Raw genomic sequence first — 19,596 nt, forward strand, 5'->3', positions numbered from 1 at the left:
GAGGCAGTGTGCAGAAAAGTCTGAAAAGAGGTCTCTGGACTTCGGTTGCCTTGGCGATCTCAGCCAGAGGAACAGGGTGGCGGATAACCACCTGGCACTGCGGCTTTCTGTGCCCCGCCCTCTCTTTGGTTTTAGCCCCGCCCCTTTCTCCCGAGACGTCGGAAGCGGACGTCGACACCGACGCCGACGCGGTTGCCTAGCGATACACTTTTCCCAAGATGCCCAGGGTGTTGTGTTCTTCTTAGCCAATCAGAGAGGCGAAGCGGCCTTACCGCAGGCCAATAGACTGCGAGGCGGGGGCCCGCGACGGTTAAACGGGCCTGGAGACTGGGGCGGCCTGGTGCTGTGGCTTGAGGTCTCCGACTCGGTGGCTGCAGCTCCGCGACGGTGGTGCGACGTTCAGGTGTCCTGCGTGGGTCCGGCCATGCCGACTCGGGCGGAGGACTACGAGGTGCTGTACACCATTGGCACGGGCTCCTACGGCCGCTGCCAGAAGATCCGGAGGAAGAGAGACGGCAAGGTGAGCGCCAGCTCGGTGACTGTCTCCGCCCCCGCCGCGGTTGTGCAAACTGCGGGGGGCGCGCCCTCTGCCGCCGAAGGGAAGCGAGGGGCCTGGGGCTGTGCGTCTGGAAGGCAGGGTGCTCAGAAGAGTTAGCCATCTCCCCTCAGGTCTGTGTCGGTCCTGGGTCTCTAAAGGGATGGGAAACTGTGTCCCTTTTTCCTTTTTTTTTTTATTTATTTGTGAATCTGTCCTTAATCTTTAAATAAAGTTAATAGAATGTGCCAAATAGAATATTGTCAAATACATAACACCGCTTTTGCTATTTACACGAGACTACGCATTTTTATATATTTATGTTATATATATATTTTTCCATCTTTTTTCCTTTCTCTTCCATTTTCTTCCTTTTTCCCAATTTGACCTGCTAAGGGCCTTCAGTTGGTGACAGCTAGCTGACTCCTGAGCTGTTTTTTGTTGTTGTTTTTTTCTTTTTTTGCGGTACGCGGGCCTCTCACTGTTGTGGCCTATCCCGTCGCGGAGCACAGGCTCCGGACGCGCAGGCTCAGCGGCCATGGCTCACGCTCACGGGCCCAGCCGCTCCGCGGCATGTGGGGTCCTCCCGGACTGGGGCATGAACTCGTGTCCCCTGCATCGGCAGGCGGGCCAGAGAAGCCCTCCTGAGCTGTTTTTAGAGAAGAGCCCTCTCGGTCATGACCATCAGCACCTCGAACTTTTATGTCTTGTAGTCAGAATTCATTTAAAATACCCATTATTCGGATTGTTGAATTCAGATTTCCCAAGGTGTGTAGGTAGACTTTACGCAAAGAAACAATAGAGAGGAAATTGGCTCTGACGGGAGGACCTTTACTAAGTTCTCTTACCTTGGAAATCTTGACTTGGAATGCTCGAGGACTTTGACTACGTCTGCACCAGCTTTGACTAAGCAACGGAGGTTAGGGGGTTGGGGGAGGCCTAATGTACCTCGTCACCCTCTGTTGCATCATTTACTGCTGAAAAATTAGGGGAAGATTATGAAAGTAAACTCAGGGGTCCTTAGGTTCATTGAACTACATTAGTTGATGTCACTGTATGATCTACTTACTAGAGAAGTAATTTTTAAAAGTTTTAAAAAAGGTTTTGAGTATAATGAGTTTATTTGTACCTTGGAAATTTTTATTTCAGATATTAGTTTGGAAGGAACTGGACTATGGCTCCATGACAGAAGCTGAGAAACACATGCTTGTTTCTGAAGTGAATTTACTTCGTGAGCTGAAGCATCCAAATATTGTCCGATACTATGATAGAATTATTGACCGAACCACCACAACACTGTACATTGTAATGGAATATTGCGAAGGAGGGGACCTGGCTAGTGCAATTGCAAAGGGGACCAAGGAAAGGTAAAATCTCTTAAATGGGCCTAGTTTTGCTTCTGTTAAGCATCCTGTATTAGGATCAGGGACAGAGTACTTAGTAATGGGGAAGAGTCTTCTGGTGTTTGTCTGGTGGGTCCACGGTACTTTAGAAAATCCCTGGTATGTCAGCACCCATATTTCATATCAATTTATTTCCCTATGTGTACACTTTGAAAACTAGATAATTCACATCATCCCATCTTTGTAATGGTTTTATTCAGAAGTTATAGGCTATATAACTGCTTTGATTTTAGGCAATACTTGGATGAAGAGTTTGTTCTTCGAGTGATGACTCAGTTGACTCTGGCCCTAAAGGAATGTCACAGACGAAGTGGTGGTGGTCATACTGTGCTGCATCGGGATCTGAAACCAGCCAATGTTTTCCTGGATGGCAAGCAAAACGTTAAGCTTGGAGACTTTGGGTTAGCTAGGATATTAAACCACGATACGAGTTTTGCAAAAACATTTGTTGGCACACCTTATTATATGTCTCCTGTAAGTATTTCAGAATTTAGATGCTTTTTAAACATCTTAATGCTAAGCAAACTTTTTGTTTGTTTAGTAATATCCAATAGCCAAGAATTAACAATACTGTTTTATTTTAAATTTACATTTTTCCAAATGGACCACCAGACCATTAAGTTCCTGTATTAGCAATATAAATCAAGCTTTCATTGAATGACTACCAAGTGCTAAGCTCTGGGATCACAAAGATGAGATAGGTTTTGTCTCTGCCCTCAAGAGCAGCACTTCCCAAAGTGCCATAGGTCCTGGACACCAGCTGGAACTCATCTGGGGTGATCGTTTGAAATGCAGAGTCCTGAGCCCCAAATCCAGTGAATTTGGATCTCTGGACAGGTCTTTGCACTCAACTTTTTTTCTCTTTGTTTGTCCTCCACCACTTTTTATTTTGGACTTTGTATTTTAACAGACCTTCTAGATGATTCTTATGCATGGAGATTCAGGGCTCAGGAGACTCACTTCTGACAACATATTTTTGCAGTGTTAACTTTTTGTACTTATTCTTTTTTTATTGCCTTTTCCTACAGTGCAGCTGCAGAGTCCACCCATTTACCTGTTTCCTCAGTTGCTGAATATTTTGTTTCCCAAATGTCTCACCATTCTAAAGAGCACTGCTATGCATGACTTTGTATGAATGATTCTTTCTTCCTTTTTGGTTATTTCCTTGGTGTTTAGCTCTCGAAATGAAATTTCTGGGTCAAAGGGTGTGAACTGTTTATGGCTCTCTAGTGACTTTTGAAAAGCTTGAATCAATAAGTGATAGCACCAGTGTGTTGTATATGAAAGATGAGCAGATAAAGATGGAGACAGATTTATTTTTTTAGCTGTTCACAAACATTTTCAGGATTTTCTCAGTCTTTTTTAGTTATGTTAACCAATCTGACTACAGTATAAAACTTTGTAAATTAGTGATTTTGTTTTTGACTCAGATTAGACATGGCCAGAGCAGTGTCATTTTCTCACTGGATCAGATTCCAAATAGAAAGGCTTTGATATAAAGGAAAATTATCCAGAGGTGGTTCTTGGAAAATTTGAAACCTGCACAATTCTTGTGTTCCTGTTCCCTCCTGCCCTTGTAAATAGATCCGTTTAACCTTCCCTATGGGATTGATTGTCAGGAAGTGGTACCAGACTCCCCTGTTGGACTTTAAATTACTAAGAAGACTCCTGAAGATTTCAGTACAGTACTTGCCTCTGTGCCCTCTGTTGAGAATAAGAGCCATGGTGGACTCTTGTTACTGTAGGTGTGGAAGAAAGGCAAACAATTAAAATAGGAAGTGAGAATATTACTTACTACTGTGGTATATAAGTGGACTAAGGGAAAAATATATAAATGAATGATTCAATTAGCCATTTATGTCTATATTCATTTAAATGTGGGCTAGATGTTATTCTAGAATTTTCTCTGCTTCTTTTAAAATGGAGTTTCTAGATTATGAATTCTTTGAGGGTAGAGGGTAGAGCTATCTCATGCTCACCTTTAACTTGCCAGTGCCTTGCCTGTAGTGACATAATAAATATTTGCGAATGAAAAATAAGTGAATGAATTATATATGACAAAGTGTATTAGGATAAGATCATTGCCTTTTTTCCATTATAAATTTGAATATAAAGTATAAAGTACCATCTTTTTGTTGTTATGATACAAGATCTAATGTAAGAGGAATCAGCCTTTTGTATTTGAAATTTTTGTTATAGATATAAAATATTTATAATATAAAATTTGTTCCCTTCTTTTCCTTGAGTGAATATTACCAAACTTTAAGGTTCCATTTTTGTCCCAGGACTAATTTTATAAGTTTTAAAACAAAATGAACTTTAAACTCCTATTTTCTTACCTTTTTTTCCCCCCTTAAGGAACAAGTGAATCATATGTCCTACAATGAGAAGTCAGATATCTGGTCACTAGGTTGTTTGCTGTATGAATTGTGTGCATTAATGTAAGTATAATGAAGACAGATTTTTAGTCTGAGGTTTACACTTAGAGAGATTTGTCACCTTTCACCGGGTTCAGCTTTTTGAGCATCCATGCACATTCAAGTCTGAAAGAATCATACCATAGGTTAAAATTAAGGTAGATGGACAGGTTAAAAAAATTATTTTCAAATTAATAATATAATCCCTGAGGTTGGATCTAGACTTGTTCAAGCTTCTAACCTGGTTAGATGTTTCTCTGTTAGACTGAGCTTAGCTCAAGGGGAGAGCATATAGGTCAAGCCTGTGGAAGAAATGAAATAAAGATCTAGAGAAGCAGTCTAGGGTTTGGACAGGAAAGAGTTCTGATTCTTTCCCTTTTTTCTTTCTGTTTTTTCCCTTCTAAAGTATTCTGTAGATCAGTGGTTCTCAACCAGCGAAGGGGAATTTTGCCCCCCCACCCCCCCCGTTTTGCCTCCCATGGGACATTTGACAATGTCTGGAGACATTTTAGTTGTCACAACTAGGGATAGCTACTGGCATCTAATGGACAGAGGTCAGTGATGCTGCAAAACATACTAAACAATGCACAGGACAGTCCCCATAACAGAATCATATGGCTCCAAATGTCAGTAGTGCCAAGGTTGGGAAACTTAGCTACAGAAGAAGATCCCAGAAGTAGAAACATAAATACAAACTGGACCTTAAACTCTGCTTTTGGTTTGCTTCTCATTATATATTTTCATTTTTACATTAAAAAAAAATTTTTTTCCCCAGGCCTCCATTTACAGCTTTCAACCAGAAAGAGCTAGCTGGGAAGATCAGAGAAGGCAAATTCAGGCGAATTCCATATCGTTACTCTAATGAATTAAATGACATTATTACAAGGATGTTAAATTTAAAGGTAAAGTTTATAAGATGATATACTGTATGTTTCCATCTCTCAGTTAAGTTTTGTAGTGTATGCTCTCGTGGAGCAATGAGTCTAAAGAAACATTAAATATATTTCTTTAGCTAAATCTACTGTTACCACGAGTGAAAACATGTATCCTTGGCACATTGCTGGCCTGCCTTCTGTGCTTTCTTTATGTCTCCTCCCACTCTGCCATGCTAACAGATGGTTGGTAGCAAGCAAAGATTGCAATAAGGATCCAAATCCTCAGTTCCCCGTGTCCTTGCCTACCTCAAAGAGGCAGGTGGTACAGGAAGGGGCCAGGAATAATACCTTATTACTCTGCCTCTAGCTCTGAGAGATTAGAGATCATTAGAGATGGGAATGGTGGGGGAGGGCTGGCTAAAAAGAGTAGAGGGGAAATAAAGAGATTATGTAGAAAAAAATCTGGCAGTGGGATGGGGAGGGAGATGCCCTAGGGATCAGGCTGTGTAAGAATAGAGTTAAATGCTGTGGGAGTTCAAAGAGAAGGAAGGATGCAGGTAAAGTAACAGGATTGAAGGTCGGTGAGAGAGCATCCTGCTTAATGTAGTTTGGAGATGCAAGGGCAGTACGTGCCCTGAAACAGACCGACCCTAGCAACGCTACCCAGCACAGCACAGGGAATGAGGCTTCTCAGGCTAAAAGGGGAACAAAGGTAAGTTAAAATCTGCATGACTTTGTGGACCCAGAACCTCATGAGTTAAAGCTACCAGTGAACTTATTTTTCAGGTGTTTAAGACCCATGTGTGTGTGTTGGGGTGGGGGGAATGGGCAAAATGGGCAAAGGGGGTCAGTTGCATGGTGATGGATGGTAACTGAGCTTGTGGTGGTCATCACTCTGTAGTATATACAGATGTTGAACTGTAATGCTGCGCAACTAAAAAGAAAAAAACCCATCTGTAAAGGAGTCCTTTCATTTGCCTTGGAAATATATGCTGTTTTAAATGCAACTGATCTTTCAGGGTGAGTAGTCCATTATGTAGTGTGCCTGTAACACTGAATATTTTTTTCCCAGGATTACCATCGACCTTCTGTTGAAGAAATTCTTGAGAATCCTTTGATAGCAGACTTGGTTGCAGAAGAGCAAAGGAGAAATCCTGAGAGAAGAGGGCGGCGATTAGGAGAACCAGGAAAGTTGCAGGACTCCAACCCTGTATTGAGTGAGCTGAAACTGAAGGAAATACAGTTACAGGAGCGGGAGCAAGCCCTCAGAGCAAGGGAGGAAAGCCTGGAGCGTAAGTCTGAGTGGGGGTGAAGCACAGAGAGCTCCAGAAAGCTTATTCTAATGTATGTGAAAATCTATCTGAACAGAGGATCTCATGTCTATGTTCTATTAGAGCGTTTTTATAAATACTTGCGAAACCAAGATATGCACATCAAGCTTGCTGCACCTTCATGTTGAGCCTCTTTCTCTGATATCAGCTGTTGTCGTCACATTGTTGGGCCCTAACTGTGACAGCCCAGCACAGTAGCCATCACACTGTACTGTAGAGTCACTCTTTTCTTTATCTTTCTTAATATATGTACCCTGAGGTTTCGCATTGTAAAGAAGGTCTTAGAATTTGCCAGCGCTTCTCCCTTCTGATACGCTGCTCCAACACAGCCCGGGTCTGAAATCCTACAGTGTGTAAGACTAGATGTATTTGGGCAGTTCCACAAAGCATGTGGGTACAAGATATTTAAATACTCTGATGGGTATTGACGGACTGGGTGCTAATGAGTTTTTGATGTTGAAACTCTGTCTAGTCCACTAAAGTGAGAGCTGCTACCCAGGTTTTAGGATTCTGCAAGGCAGCAGCAGCAGTGCAGCTCTGCATTTTGACATCGAGGGATAAGAGACGGGCCGCAATTGTCTTCTTCCCCCCTCATGGCTCACCCGATCTCGCTTCTGCAGCTCTATGCCAATGCAGACTTCACAAGTGTTTTTCTATTTAAACGTACTTATAAAGCATCTAAATGCGTTTTTTAATGTTTTACTTCCTAATGATAATTGTCTAGTACTGTGAGATACGCTGTCTGTGGGAGGTACAGCCTGTGCTTACCTGAAAATCTTTGTCTCTTCTGTCAAAAGAATTCTTTAAAGAAAAAAAAAAACCCCACAAAAAACAAACAACCAAAAACTTTTCATTACAACTTTCCCCAGTGTTTTGTAATTTCACATAGCAGCTGAAATCTGAACTCTCTGAATGCTGGGCCATGAATAAATAATAGCCTTTGTTACTGATCTAAAGAAGTACCACCTAACTGAGCTGTGGTTTTTTCCCTTCTATTTGGGTGCTGTCTTTCACCCAGAGGGCGAAGGGTTTGTACCGTGCAGCCGGGTAATGCCCGGAAAATGAACTGTTGCCCCTTCTCCGCGGAGAGCAGGGTTGGCAGTAGCTCTTTGTTTTCCCCCATGAGTTATTCCCACAAATCACAACCAAAGGTTGAAGCTGACTTTGTCCTTGTGCTTAAGCCAGTCCTTAGGAGAAAACCTAAGACAACATACAACATACTAACCACACAGCATTATGAAACGGGAACAGTCTGGTTGGCTGAAGTATACAGTAGGAAACCCTTCACAAAACATGACTCATCGGAGGTCAGGCTGTTAGGCTTAGCGATAAGGAAAAGCGGTAAGATTACCAAATGTGAATTGTTTATGCCACTTGTTAATTTCTTTCTTTCTCGTTCCATTCCCTTCTTAAAGAGAAGGAACGTGAGCTTTGTGTTCGTGAGAGACTGGCAGAGAGCAAGCTGGCCAGAGCAGAAAGTCTGTTGAAGAATTACAGCCTGCTGAAGGACCAGAAGTTCCTGTCTCTGGCGGGTGGTCCAGGTATGAGAACCAGCTCAGAGAACAGAAGTTGGTGCCACAAATGAGGAAATGGGCACCAGTGTTGCCCCGAAGGTGGCTTTGGCAGCCCTTTAAATTTCCAGAGTCTTGAATTTTATGATGGAGTTAATTGAATATATGCGTTTCAGTGGAGATAAAAATTCTGTTTTAGCAATGACTGACTTAACTGTGATCAGAGATATGAGGCAATGAGTCAGGATGATTTCATCTTTGGTTTTATTCGCTTTATCAAACTGTGTGTTCAGTATTTGATATTTATTTATTTATTTATTTTTTTTTTTTTTTTTCATTTTTTTTTTTTTATTAGTTTCTGCTTTATAACAAAGTGAATCAGTCATACATATACATCTGTTCCCACATCCCCTCCCTCATGCATCTCCCTCCCTCCCACCCTCCCCATCCCACCCCTCCAGGCGGTCACAAAGCACCGAGCTGATCTCCCTGTGCTCTGCGGCTGCTTCCCACTATCTATCTACCTTACGTTTGGTAGTGTATATATGTCCATGCCTCTCTTTCCCTTTGTCACAGCTTACCCTTCCCCTTCCCCATATCCTCAAGTCCATTCTCAAGTAGGTCTGTGTCTTTATTCCCGTTTTACCCCTAGGTTCTTCATGACATTTTTTTTTTTTTAATTCCATATATATGTGTTAGCATACAGTATTTGTCTTTCTCTTTCTGACTTACTTCACTCTGTATGACAGACTCTAGGTCTATCCACCTCATTACAAATAGCTCAGTTTCGTTTCTTTTTATGGCTGAGTAATATTCCATTGTATATATGTGCCACACCTTCTTTATCCATTCATCCGATGATGGACACTTAGGTTGTTTCCAGCTCCGGGCTATTGTGAATAGAGCTGCAATGAACATTTTGGTACATGTCTCTTTTTGAATTATGGTTTTCTCAGGGTATATGCCTAGTAGTGGGATTGCTGGGTCATATGGTAGTTCTATTTTTAGTTTTTTAAGGAACCTCCATACTGTTCTCCATAGTGGCTGTACCAATTCACATTCCCACCAGCAGTGCAAGAGTGTTCCCTTTTCTCCACACCCTCTCCAGCATTTATTGTTTCTAGATTTCTTGATGATGGCCATTCTGACTGGTGTGAGATGATATCTCATTGTAGTTTTGATTTGCATTTCTCTAATGATTAATGATGTTGAGCATTCTTTCATGTGTTTGTTGGCAGTCTGTATATCTTCTTTGGAGAAATGCCTATTTAAGTCTTCTGCCCATTTTTGGATTGGGTTGTTTGTTTTTTTGCTATTGAGCTGCATGAGCTGTTTATAAATTTTGGAGATTAATCCTTTGTCAGTTGCTTCATTTGCAAATATTTTCTCCCATTCTGAGGGTTGTCTTTTGGTCTTGTTTATGGTTTCCTTTGCTGTGCAAAAGCTTTGAAGTTTCATTAGGTCCCATTTGTTTATCTTTGTTTTTATTTCCATTTCTCTAGGAGGTGGGTCCAAAAGGATCTTGCTGTGATTTATGTCATAGAGTGTTCTACCTATGTTTTCCTCTAAGAGTTTGATAGTTTCTGGCCTTACATTTAGGTCTTTAATCCATTTTGAGCTTATTTTTGTGTATGGTGTTAGGGAATGATCTAATCTCATACTTTTACATGTCCCTGTCCAGTTTTCCCAGCACCACTTATTGAAGAGGCTGTCCTTGCTCCACTGTACATTCCTGCCTCCTTTATCAAAGATAAGTTGGCCATATGTGCGTGGGTTTATCTCTGGGCTTTCTATCCTGATCCACTGATCTATCTTTCTGTTTTTATGCCAGTACCACACTGTCTTAATTACTGTAGCTTTGTAGTATAGTCTGAAGTCAGGCAGCCTGATTCCTCCAGCTCCGTTTTTCGTTCTCAAGATTGCTTTGGCTATTCGGGGTCTTTTGTTTTTCCAAACAAATTTTGAAATTTTTTGTTCTACTTCTGTGAAAAATGCCAGTGGTAGTTTGATAGGGATTGCATTGAATCTGTAGATTGCTTTGGGTAGTAGAGTCATTTTCACAATATTGATTCTTCCAATCCAGGAGCATGGTATATCTCTCCATCTATTTGTATCATCTTTAATTTCTTTCATCAGTGTCTTATAATTTTCTGCATACAGGTCTTTTGTCTCCTTAGGTAGGTTTATTCCTAGATATTTTATTCTTTTTGTTGCAATGGTAAATGGGAGTGTTTTCTTGATTTCATTTTCAGATTTTTCATCATTAGTGTACAGGAATGCCAGAGATTTCTGTGCATTAATTTTGTATCCTGCTACTTTACCAAATTCATTGATTAGCTCTAGTAGTTTTTCGGTAGCATCTTTAGGATTCTCTATGTATAGTATCATGTCATCTGCAAACAGTGACAGCTTTACTTCTTCTTTTCCAATTTGGATTCCTTTTATTTCCTTTTCTTCTCTGATTGCTGTGGCTAAAACTTCCAAAACTAGGTTGAATAAGAGTGGTGAGAGTGGGCAGCCTTGTCTTGTTCCTGATCTTAGTGGAAATGGTTTCAGTTTTTCACCATTGAGGACAATGTTGGCTGTGGGTTTGTCATATATGGCCTTTATTATGTTGAGGAAAGTTCCCTCTATGCCTACTTTCTGCAGGGTTTTTATCATAAATGGGTGTTGAATTTTGTCGAAAGCTTTCTCTGCATCTATTGAGATGATCATATGGTTTTTCTCCTTCAACTTGTTAATATGGTGTATCACATTGATTGATTTGCGTATATTGAAGAATCCTTGCATTCCTGGAATAAACCCCACTTGATCATGGTGTATGATCCTTTTAATGTGCTGTTGGATTCTGTTTGCTAGTATTTTGTTGAGGATTTTTGCATCTATGTTCATCAGTGATATTGGCCTGTAGTTTTCTTTCTTTGTGACATCCTTGCCTGGTTTTGGTATCAAGGTGATGGTGGCCTCGTAGAATGAGTTTGGGAGTGTTCCTTCCTCTGATATTGTTTGGAAGAGTTTGAGAAGGATGGGTGTTAGCTCTTCTCTAAATGTTTGATAGAATTCGCCTGTGAAGCCATCTGGTCCTGGGCTTTTGTTTGATGGAAGATTTTTAATCACAGTTTCAATTTCAGTGCTTGTGATTGGTCTATTCATATTTTCTATTTCTTCCTGAGTCAGTCTTGGTAGGTTGTGCATTTCTAAGAATTTGTCCATTTCTTCCAGGTTGTCCATTTTATTGGCATAGAGTTGCTTATAGTAATCTCTCATGATCTTTTGTATTTCTGCAGTGTCAGTTGTTACTTCTCCTTTTTCATTTCTAATTCTACTGATTTGAGTCTTCTCCCTTCTTTTCTTGATGAGTCTGGCTAATGGTTTGTCAATTTTGTTTATCTTCTCAAAGAACCAGCTTTTAGTTTGGTTGATCTTTGCTATCGTTTCCTTCATTTCTTTTTCATTTATTTCTGATCTGATCTTTATGATTTCTTTCCTTCTGCTAACTTTGGGGGTTTTTTGTTCTTCTTTCTCTAATTGCTTTAGGTGCAGGGTCAGGTTGTTTACTCGAAATGTTTCCTGTTTCTTAAGGTGGGATTGTATTGCTATAAACTTCCCCCTTAGAACTGCTTTTGCTGCGTCCCATAGGTTTTGGGTCGTCGTGTCTCCATTGTCATTTGTTTCTAAGTATTTCTTAATTTCCTCTTTGATTTCTTCAGTGATCACTTCATTATTGAGTAGTGTATTGTTTAGCCTCCATGTGTTTGTATTTTTTACAGATCTTTTCCTGTAATTGATGTCTAGTCTCATAGCATTGTGGTCGGAAAAGATACTTGATACAATTTCAATTTTCTTAAATTTACCAAGGCTTGATTTGTGACCCAAGATATGATCTATCCTGGAGAATGTTCCATGAGCACTTGAGAAAAATGTGTATTCTGTTGTTTTTGGGTGGAATGTCCTATAAATATCAATTAAGTCCATCTTGTTTAATGTATCATTTAAAGCTTGTGTTTCCTTATTTATTTTCATTTTGGATGATCTGTCCATTGGTGAAAGTGGGGTGTTAAAGTCCCCTACTATGATTGTGTTACTATCGATTTCCCCTTTTATGGCTGTTAGTATTTGCCTTATGTATTGAGGTGCTCCTATGTTGGGTGCATAAATATTTACAATTGTTATATCTTCTTCTTGGATCGATCCCTTTATCATTATGTAGTGTCCTTCTTTGTCTCTTCTAATAGTCTTTATTTTAAAGTCTATTTTGTCTGATATAAGAATTGCTACTCCAGCTTTCTTTTGATTTCCATTTGCATGGAATATCTTTTTCCATCCCCTTACTTTCAATCTGTATGTGTCTCTAGGTCTGAAGTGGGTCTCTTGTAGACAGCATATATATGGGTCTTGTTTTTGTATCCATTCAGCCACTCTGTGTCTTTTGGTGGGAGCATTTAGTCCATTTACATTTAAGGTAATTATTGATATGTATGTTCCTATTCCCATTTCCTTAATGGCTTTGGGTTCGTTATTGTAGGTATAGTCCTTCTGTTGTGTTTCTTGCCTAGAGAAGTTCCTTTAGCATTTGTTGTAAAGCTGGTTTGGTGGTGCTGAACTCTCTCAGCTTTTGCTTGTCTGTAAACGTTTTAATTTCTCCATCAAATCTGAATGAGATCCTTGCTGGGTAGAGTAATCTTGGTTGCAGGTTTCTCTCCTTCATCACTTTAATTATGTCCTGCCACTCCCTTCTGGCTTGTAGAGTTTCTGCTGAGAGGTCAGCTGTTAACCTGATGGGGATTCCCTTGTGTGTTATTTGTTGTTTTTCCCTTGCTGCTTTTAATATGATTTCTTTGTGTTTAATTTTTGACATTTTGATTAATATGTGTCTTGGCGTATTTCTTCTTGGATTTATTCTGTATGGCACTCTCTGTGCCTCCTGGACTTGATTAACTATTTCCTTTCCCATATTAGGGAAGTTTTCAACTATAATCTCTTCAAATATTTTCTCAGTCCCTTTCTTTTTCTCTTCTTCTTCTGGAACCCCTATAATTCGAATGTTGGTGCGTTTAATGTTGTCCCAGAGGTCTCTGAGACTGTCCTCTGTTCTTTTCATTCTTTTTTCTTTATTTTTCTCTGCATCAGTTATTTCCACTATTTTATCTTCCACCTCACTTATCCGTTCTTCTGCCTCAGTTATTCTGCTATTGATCCCATCTAGAGTATTTTTCATTTCATTTATTGTGTTTTTAATCGATGCTTGATTCATCTTTAGTTCTTCTAGGTCCTTGTTAACTGTTTCTTGCATATTGTCTATTCTATTTCCAAGATTTTGGATCTGGGAAATAGAATCTTGGATCAGCTTTACTATCATTATTCTGAATTCTTTTTCAGGTAGACTGCCTATTACCTCTTCATTTGTTAGGTCTGGTAGGTTTTTATCTTGCTCCTTCACCTGCTGTGTGTTTTTCTGCTTTCTCATTTTGCTTATGTTACTGTGTTTGGGGTCTCCTTTTTGCAGGCTGCAGATTCGTAGTTCCCGTTGTTTTTGGTGTCTGTCCCCCGTGGCTAAGGTTGTTTCAGTAGGTTGTGTAGGCTTCCTGGTGGGGGGGACTAATGCCTGTGTTCTGGTGGTTGAAGCTCGATCTTGTCTTTCTGGTGGACAGGTCCACGTCTGGTGGTGTGTTTTGGGGTGCCTGTGGCCTTATTATGTTTTTAGGTAGCCTCTCTGCTAATGGGTGGGGTTGTGTTCCTGCCTTGCTAGTTGCTTGGCATAGGGTGACCAGCACTGTAGCTTGCTGGTCGTTGACTGAAGCTGGGTGCTGGTGTTGAGATGGAGATCCCTGGGAGATTTTCGCTGCTTGATATTATGTGGAGCTGGGAGGTCTCTTGTGGACCCGTGTCCTGAAGTTGGCTCTCCCACTTCAGAGGCACAGCACTAACTCCTGGCTGCAGCACCAAGAGCCTTTCATCCACCCGGCTCAGAATAACAGTGAGAAAAAGTAGAAAGAAATAATTAGTAGAAGAAAGAAAGAGAGATTGAAAGAAAGGAAGAAGGGAAGTAAGGAAGGAAGGAAGGAAGAAAGAAAGAAAGGAGGGAGGGAGGAAGGATGGAAAGAAAGGAAAGAAAGGAGGGAGGGAGGGAGGAATGAAAGCAAAAGGAAGAGTGAATGGAAGAAGAGAGGGATGGAGGGAGGAAGGAAAGAAAGAAAGAAAGACAGGAGGGAGGGAGGGAGGGAGGAAGGAAAGAAAAAGAAAGTGGAAAGAAGAAGGGTGGGAGGGAGGGAGGGATGGAGGAAAGAAAAAGAAAGAAGGAAAGGAGGAGCGGAGGGAGGGAGGGAGGAAGGGAAGGGAGGAAAAAAAGAAAGAGCAGGTAAAGTAAAATAGAATAAAGTATGAAATATAGTAGCGTTATTAAAATTAAAAAGCAATTATTGAAAAAAAACACGGACCGAAAGAACCCTGGGACATATGGTGGAAGCAAAGCTATACAGAGAGAATCTTACACAGAAGATTACACATACACATTCACAAAAAGAGAGCAGGGGGAAAAATCAAAAATCTTGCTCTCCAAGTCCACCTCCTCGATTTGGGATAATTCGTTGTAAAAAGAGGAAAAGGGCGAAAAGTCTGAAATCTTGCTAAGTCCACCTCCTTAATTTGAGATAATTCGTTGTAAAAAGAGGGGAAAAAAAGGGGGGGGAAGTCTTAAATCTTGTCCTCAAGGTCCACTTCCTCAATTTGGGATGATTCGCTGTCCATTCATGCACTCCACAGACGCAGGGCACATCAAATGGACCGTGGAGCTTTAATCCGCTGCCTCGGAGGCTGCACAGAGAGATTTCCCTGTCTCTGCTCTCACAGCTCCCGGGTCTCAGCCTTGGACCTGGCCCCGCCTCTGCGCGTAGGTCGCCGGAGGGCGTCCGTTCTTCGCTCAGACAGGACGGGTTTAGAGGAGCCGCTGATTCGGGGGCTCTGGCTCACTCAGGCAGAGGGGAGGGAGGGGAATGCCCTCTCCTCGCGCACCAGGCAACAAAAGGGAAAAAAGTCTCTTGCCTCTCCGGTAGCTCCAGACCCTTTCCCCGGACTCCCTCCGGGCTAGCACTAACCCCTTCAGGGTCTCTTCCTGCCGCCAGCCCCAGACCTCTCCCTGCGCTGCGACTGAAAGCCGATACCCGAGCCTCAGCTCCCAGCCCCGCCCGCCCTGGCGGCCGAGCAGACAAGTCTCTCGGGCTGGTGTGTGCCTGAGGGCACCGATCCTCTGTGCCAAAATCTCTCTGCTTTGCCCTCCACACCCCTGTTGCTGTGCTCTCCTCCGCTACTCCGAAGCTTTCCCCCTCCGCCACCTGCAGTCTCCGCCCTCGAAGGGGCTTGTAGTGTGTAGAAACCTTCCCTCCTTCACGGCTCCCTCCCACTGGTGCAGGTCCCGTCCATATCCTATTGTCTCTGTTTATTCTTTTTTTCTTTTGACCTACCCAGGTATGTGGGGAGTTTCTTGCCTTTTGGGGGGTCTGAGGTCTTCTGTCAGCGTTCAGTAGGTGTTCTGTTGGAGTTGTTCCACGTGTAGATGAATTTCTGATGTATCTGTGGGGAGGAAGGTGATCTCCGCGTCTTACTCTTCCGCCATCTTCCTCCGGCTCCCCCTTGATATTTATTTTTAAAAACTAGGTCATTTAAAAAAAATGCTGTGCCTTTCAGATTTTTCTCTGGGTATATTTTCAAAACTCTACATTTCTCTCCATTTTCAAGTGAAAATCCTAGCACCTTACTATTACCACACGACCAACTCATATTTGCCACATCCTTCATAGAAAGTATGGCTTAAAAGGTGTGATAAACCAACTGTAGAATAGGCCATCACTTTTGGATCTTTGCTAAGACCCGTTTCAATTGAAACATGTGTATGTCAAAATGTGATTGCTTAATACCTGCATATGCTCTGTAATAAGTGCTGGAAACAAATGAAACTAGTGATGGAAGGAAATATCTTTTTTCTCAGTATTGCTATCTACCATTTCAGTATTTTTATAATATTTATTTCAGCTTTTCTTAGATTCCACACTGCCATCCATAAAGATAAACTAGACTTAAATCATGATTACCGTGATAGAGTGAGGAGGAATTTTTATCTGGGTAAGTGTCATGCATCAAGCCCATTGCCAAGAATTATACTGAAGGTCCTGTTGGGGACGGCTCTCCCAGTTAAAGAGTTTGTTTACATCTTGCCCTGAGAGTCTTTGAGCAAAGGGTGAGAAGAGCTGGCGAAGGATGATGTGTTTCACTTCGTAGGATACGTAGGTAGAGGAATCTACGGGTATGCGAATCATGGCAAAGACCTAAAATGAGCTGTGGGAATGGTGTCCAGTGTGGGTAGGAGGTATTTTAAAGTACTGTCAGAGCCTAAAGCATGTCAGAGCCCTAAGAAAAGCAACAAAGCAGTGGGGAGGGGGTGCCCTTGTGAACTCAAGACAGTTGGAAATATCCTCTCCCCATCCTTGGGTTATAAAATTCAGACATGAGGAAAACAAATAAATTGAGATCATCACAGTAAGCAACAGCATCTTTTTAAAAGCTCTAATTAGTCTATTTAATGAAATACTAATTCTTTTTTTAAACACTTTCTTATAAAACTGTCTTATTAGTAGGATTTACAGTTTACACTGTCTGTTTACAAATGTATAGGTGTTTGTGGTAATAAAGGTGGATCTATTTGAAACAATGGAGTTGAGGCCTAAAAGCAATCTCCTAAAATGCTTTGCAGAGAAGCAGTGTATGAAATAGGAAGTTGGGACAGTCGGAGGGCAGCGTTTCTCTGTGCAGCCTGCTCCTCCCTCAGGGCGTCTCCATTTCTTTGGACTGGAACATTCATCTCTAGATAGTCACGTGACTTCTTACTTCCTCACTCTCATCAGGTCTCTGCTCAGAAGTCACCTTATTATGCAGCTTCATCACTGCCAACACCCCCAGCACCTCTGTCTCCCTCTCTCCGTGTTAATTTCCTTCACAGCACATACCATCCTCAAATATTCCTTATATGGGCTTGTTTATTTGTTTATGGTCTATCTCCTCCTACCACAATAGGGCCTTTGTTTGGTCCACAACGGCCCATACAGTGAGCTCAGTAAATATTTGAACACATTTCCTTTAAATGAACACAAAGGAAAACCCAAAAGGTTCTAGAATTCAAACCTCCAAGTCCCTAACCCCCAGATAGTTGTCAGTTCCTAATAGTGTAGCCACTTTAAGTAAATTATTATTTTTTTCATGTTAAAAGTACAGTTCACTCACTGTTAACTCGATTTACTTTTACCATGCTGAATCTTGCTTAGGTTCTTTTTGGAAGAAGTTTCTGGTCAGTTAAGCCGCTTTAAAATGTGTTCTTAAGTATTTAGCCAAAACTGTAGGTACTCGCTATGAGAAAGAGCTTCTGCTTCCGTACTTTTCTGGAAGTAATGTGTTCTAGGTAGAATGGCACTTGCTTTCAAGAATAGAGATAAATAACATTGGTTTCCAGAAGTTTTATGTTGTGGCCCATAATCCTCAGTGCATTTAACCTTAAGAGGAATGTTGATTGTCGAGAGAATAAAACATAGGTTCCTTGATTTTGGGCTACAGATTAAAAGGCTGATTAATTTCTGCCAATCCCATGCCCCTAACCTGTTAAAAAAGAGACAACAGGTCCAAAATGGAGTCACTGGTCACCAAACGTCACCAAATCAGGACTTAATACCTAACTTACTGGCAGTTTCAGCCTCTCTCAGGAATGGAATCTTAAACCAGTCAATCTGGAATTACCTAGTCAGCACTAGTGAGGTCATCTGCCTGATAGACCCCTACTGTCCCCTAAAGGAAGGTGACCTTGCCACAGACAATCCCCCCTTTGCTGGTGTAACTTCCTGGTCCCGCCCCCTTCTACCTATAAAAGCCTTTCCTTTAGTACAGCTCCTTGGAACTCCTATCTGTCTTCTGGATGGGATGCTGCCCGATTTATGAATCGTTGCATAAAGCCAGTAAGATCTTTAATATTTGCTCAGTTGAATTTTGTTCAACACTCCTATCCCAGAGAGAATAAACAGGTACCCAGATTTCACATGCAAACTGACAATAAATATTTTGGTAAGTTTGATAAGTATGGAGGAGTTCATCTCCTGTTCATGAAACTCAAAAACCTTTTTCTTTTTTTTCTAAAGAACTTTTTGATCTTACATCCTCGATAATGAAGAAGAAAGTTCATTTCCGTGGGGAGAGTAAGGAGAATGTCATGAGGAGTGAGAATTCTGAGAATCAGCTCACCTTCAGATCCAAGTACAAGGACCTGAAAAAAAGGCTTCATGCTGCTCAGCTTCACGCTCAAGCCCTGTCAGACATTGAAAACACTTACCAACTGAAAAGCAGACAGATCCTGGGCATGCGCTAGCCTGACCCAGAGACACAGACCTGTGTACCACTGTAATGTTGCCAGCCCTTTCGAGATGGGTATTCCACTGCTGTAGCCTGTATACTTGGTACCGCGAGCTGTGCCTTTTCTATAGTAAGCAGGGTGGTTTGGTATTACTCTTGCTGTTCTTCAGCAAGAATTGTACCAATGGGGCTTCCCTGGTGGCGCAGTGATTGAGGGTCCTGATGCAGGGGACGTGGGTTCATGAAGATCCCACATGCCTCGGAGCGGCTGGGCCCATGAGCCATGGCCACTGAGCCTGTGCTCCACAATGGGAGAGGCCCGCGTACCACAAAAAAAAAAAAAAAAAAAAGAATTGTACCAATGTCCACCCCTTTCATTTTTCTTTCTTTTGTAAAGAAGGCTTCATAGAAAGAATAACACTTTCTTAGCTGGTTGGGTTTTTAATCCTGTGTGTGATTACTACTGGAACATGAAATGTTATATTCTATATGTTGGGGTGGGGAAATAATATTAGAAAAAGATATTTACCCAGGAGCAGCACTTACTGAGAAGTTTTAAGGGACTGAAGTGGTGTGCTTACAATTGTCACGTCTAGAGTTAAAATTTAAGTCTGAGGTTTTAAATGTTCTTGAGCTTAGAGAAAACCTAATTGGATATAGATTGGTCACTAATACCTTGACATCTCGCTTATAAATATCCCCTTGCTCTGTAGTTTAAATCTGTCACCTTTTGTGAAAATCCATCACTATGGTGTCTCTACTCTTTTTCTTCCCCTTTTTATTCTATTTAACAGTATGTGAGCTGTCTGTCATTTGCCCACTCTTTTTTCACTAAATAAAAAAATTCTTTAGTTTTCCTGTATTCATGTCACTTGTATTTGTTGATCTTAGTTGGAGGGAGTCTGGGTTTATGATATTTAGACATTGGAGGTTAGGGAAGAGAATGTGATGCTCGCAAGAGCTATACGGCACTTTACTACCCATCTCATTTGTCCATCTAAGCCAGTGGTTCTTACAGGGGCAGTTTTGCCCGCTAGGATATATTTGCAATGTCTGGAGATATTTTTAACTGTTATGATTGGAGGGAGGGTGCTACTGGCACCTAGTGGGTAGAGGCCAGGGATGCTGCTAAACACCC

At 41.5% G+C, this 19,596-nt stretch overlaps 1 protein-coding gene across 3 annotated transcripts; it reads left to right on the forward strand.

Annotated features, from left to right (window-relative positions):
- Positions 1-424: 424 nt before the first annotated feature.
- Positions 425-19,320, forward strand: NEK2 (NIMA related kinase 2; the record flags this gene model as incomplete). Of its 3 annotated transcripts, XM_079698355.1 has the most annotated exons (9): positions 425-520; positions 1,685-1,902; positions 2,172-2,412; positions 4,297-4,379; positions 5,131-5,257; positions 6,303-6,522; positions 7,977-8,102; positions 16,101-16,160; positions 18,248-19,320. In XM_079698355.1, 9 exons carry the CDS (start codon positions 425-427, stop codon positions 18,472-18,474), a joined length of 1,398 nt encoding a protein of 465 aa, XP_079554481.1. In that variant the 3' UTR covers positions 18,475-19,320. The 3 variants fall into 3 exon arrangements, with proteins under 3 accessions (XP_079554481.1, XP_079554482.1, XP_079554483.1); XM_079698356.1 differs by lacking the exon at positions 16,101-16,160; XM_079698357.1 differs by lacking the exons at positions 7,977-8,102; positions 16,101-16,160.
- Between the last annotated feature and the right edge of the window lie 276 nt (positions 19,321-19,596).

This window comes from Hyperoodon ampullatus (genome assembly GCF_949752795.1).
Source record: "Hyperoodon ampullatus genome assembly, chromosome: 2".
Classification (NCBI taxonomy): domain Eukaryota; kingdom Metazoa; phylum Chordata; class Mammalia; order Artiodactyla; family Ziphiidae; genus Hyperoodon; species Hyperoodon ampullatus.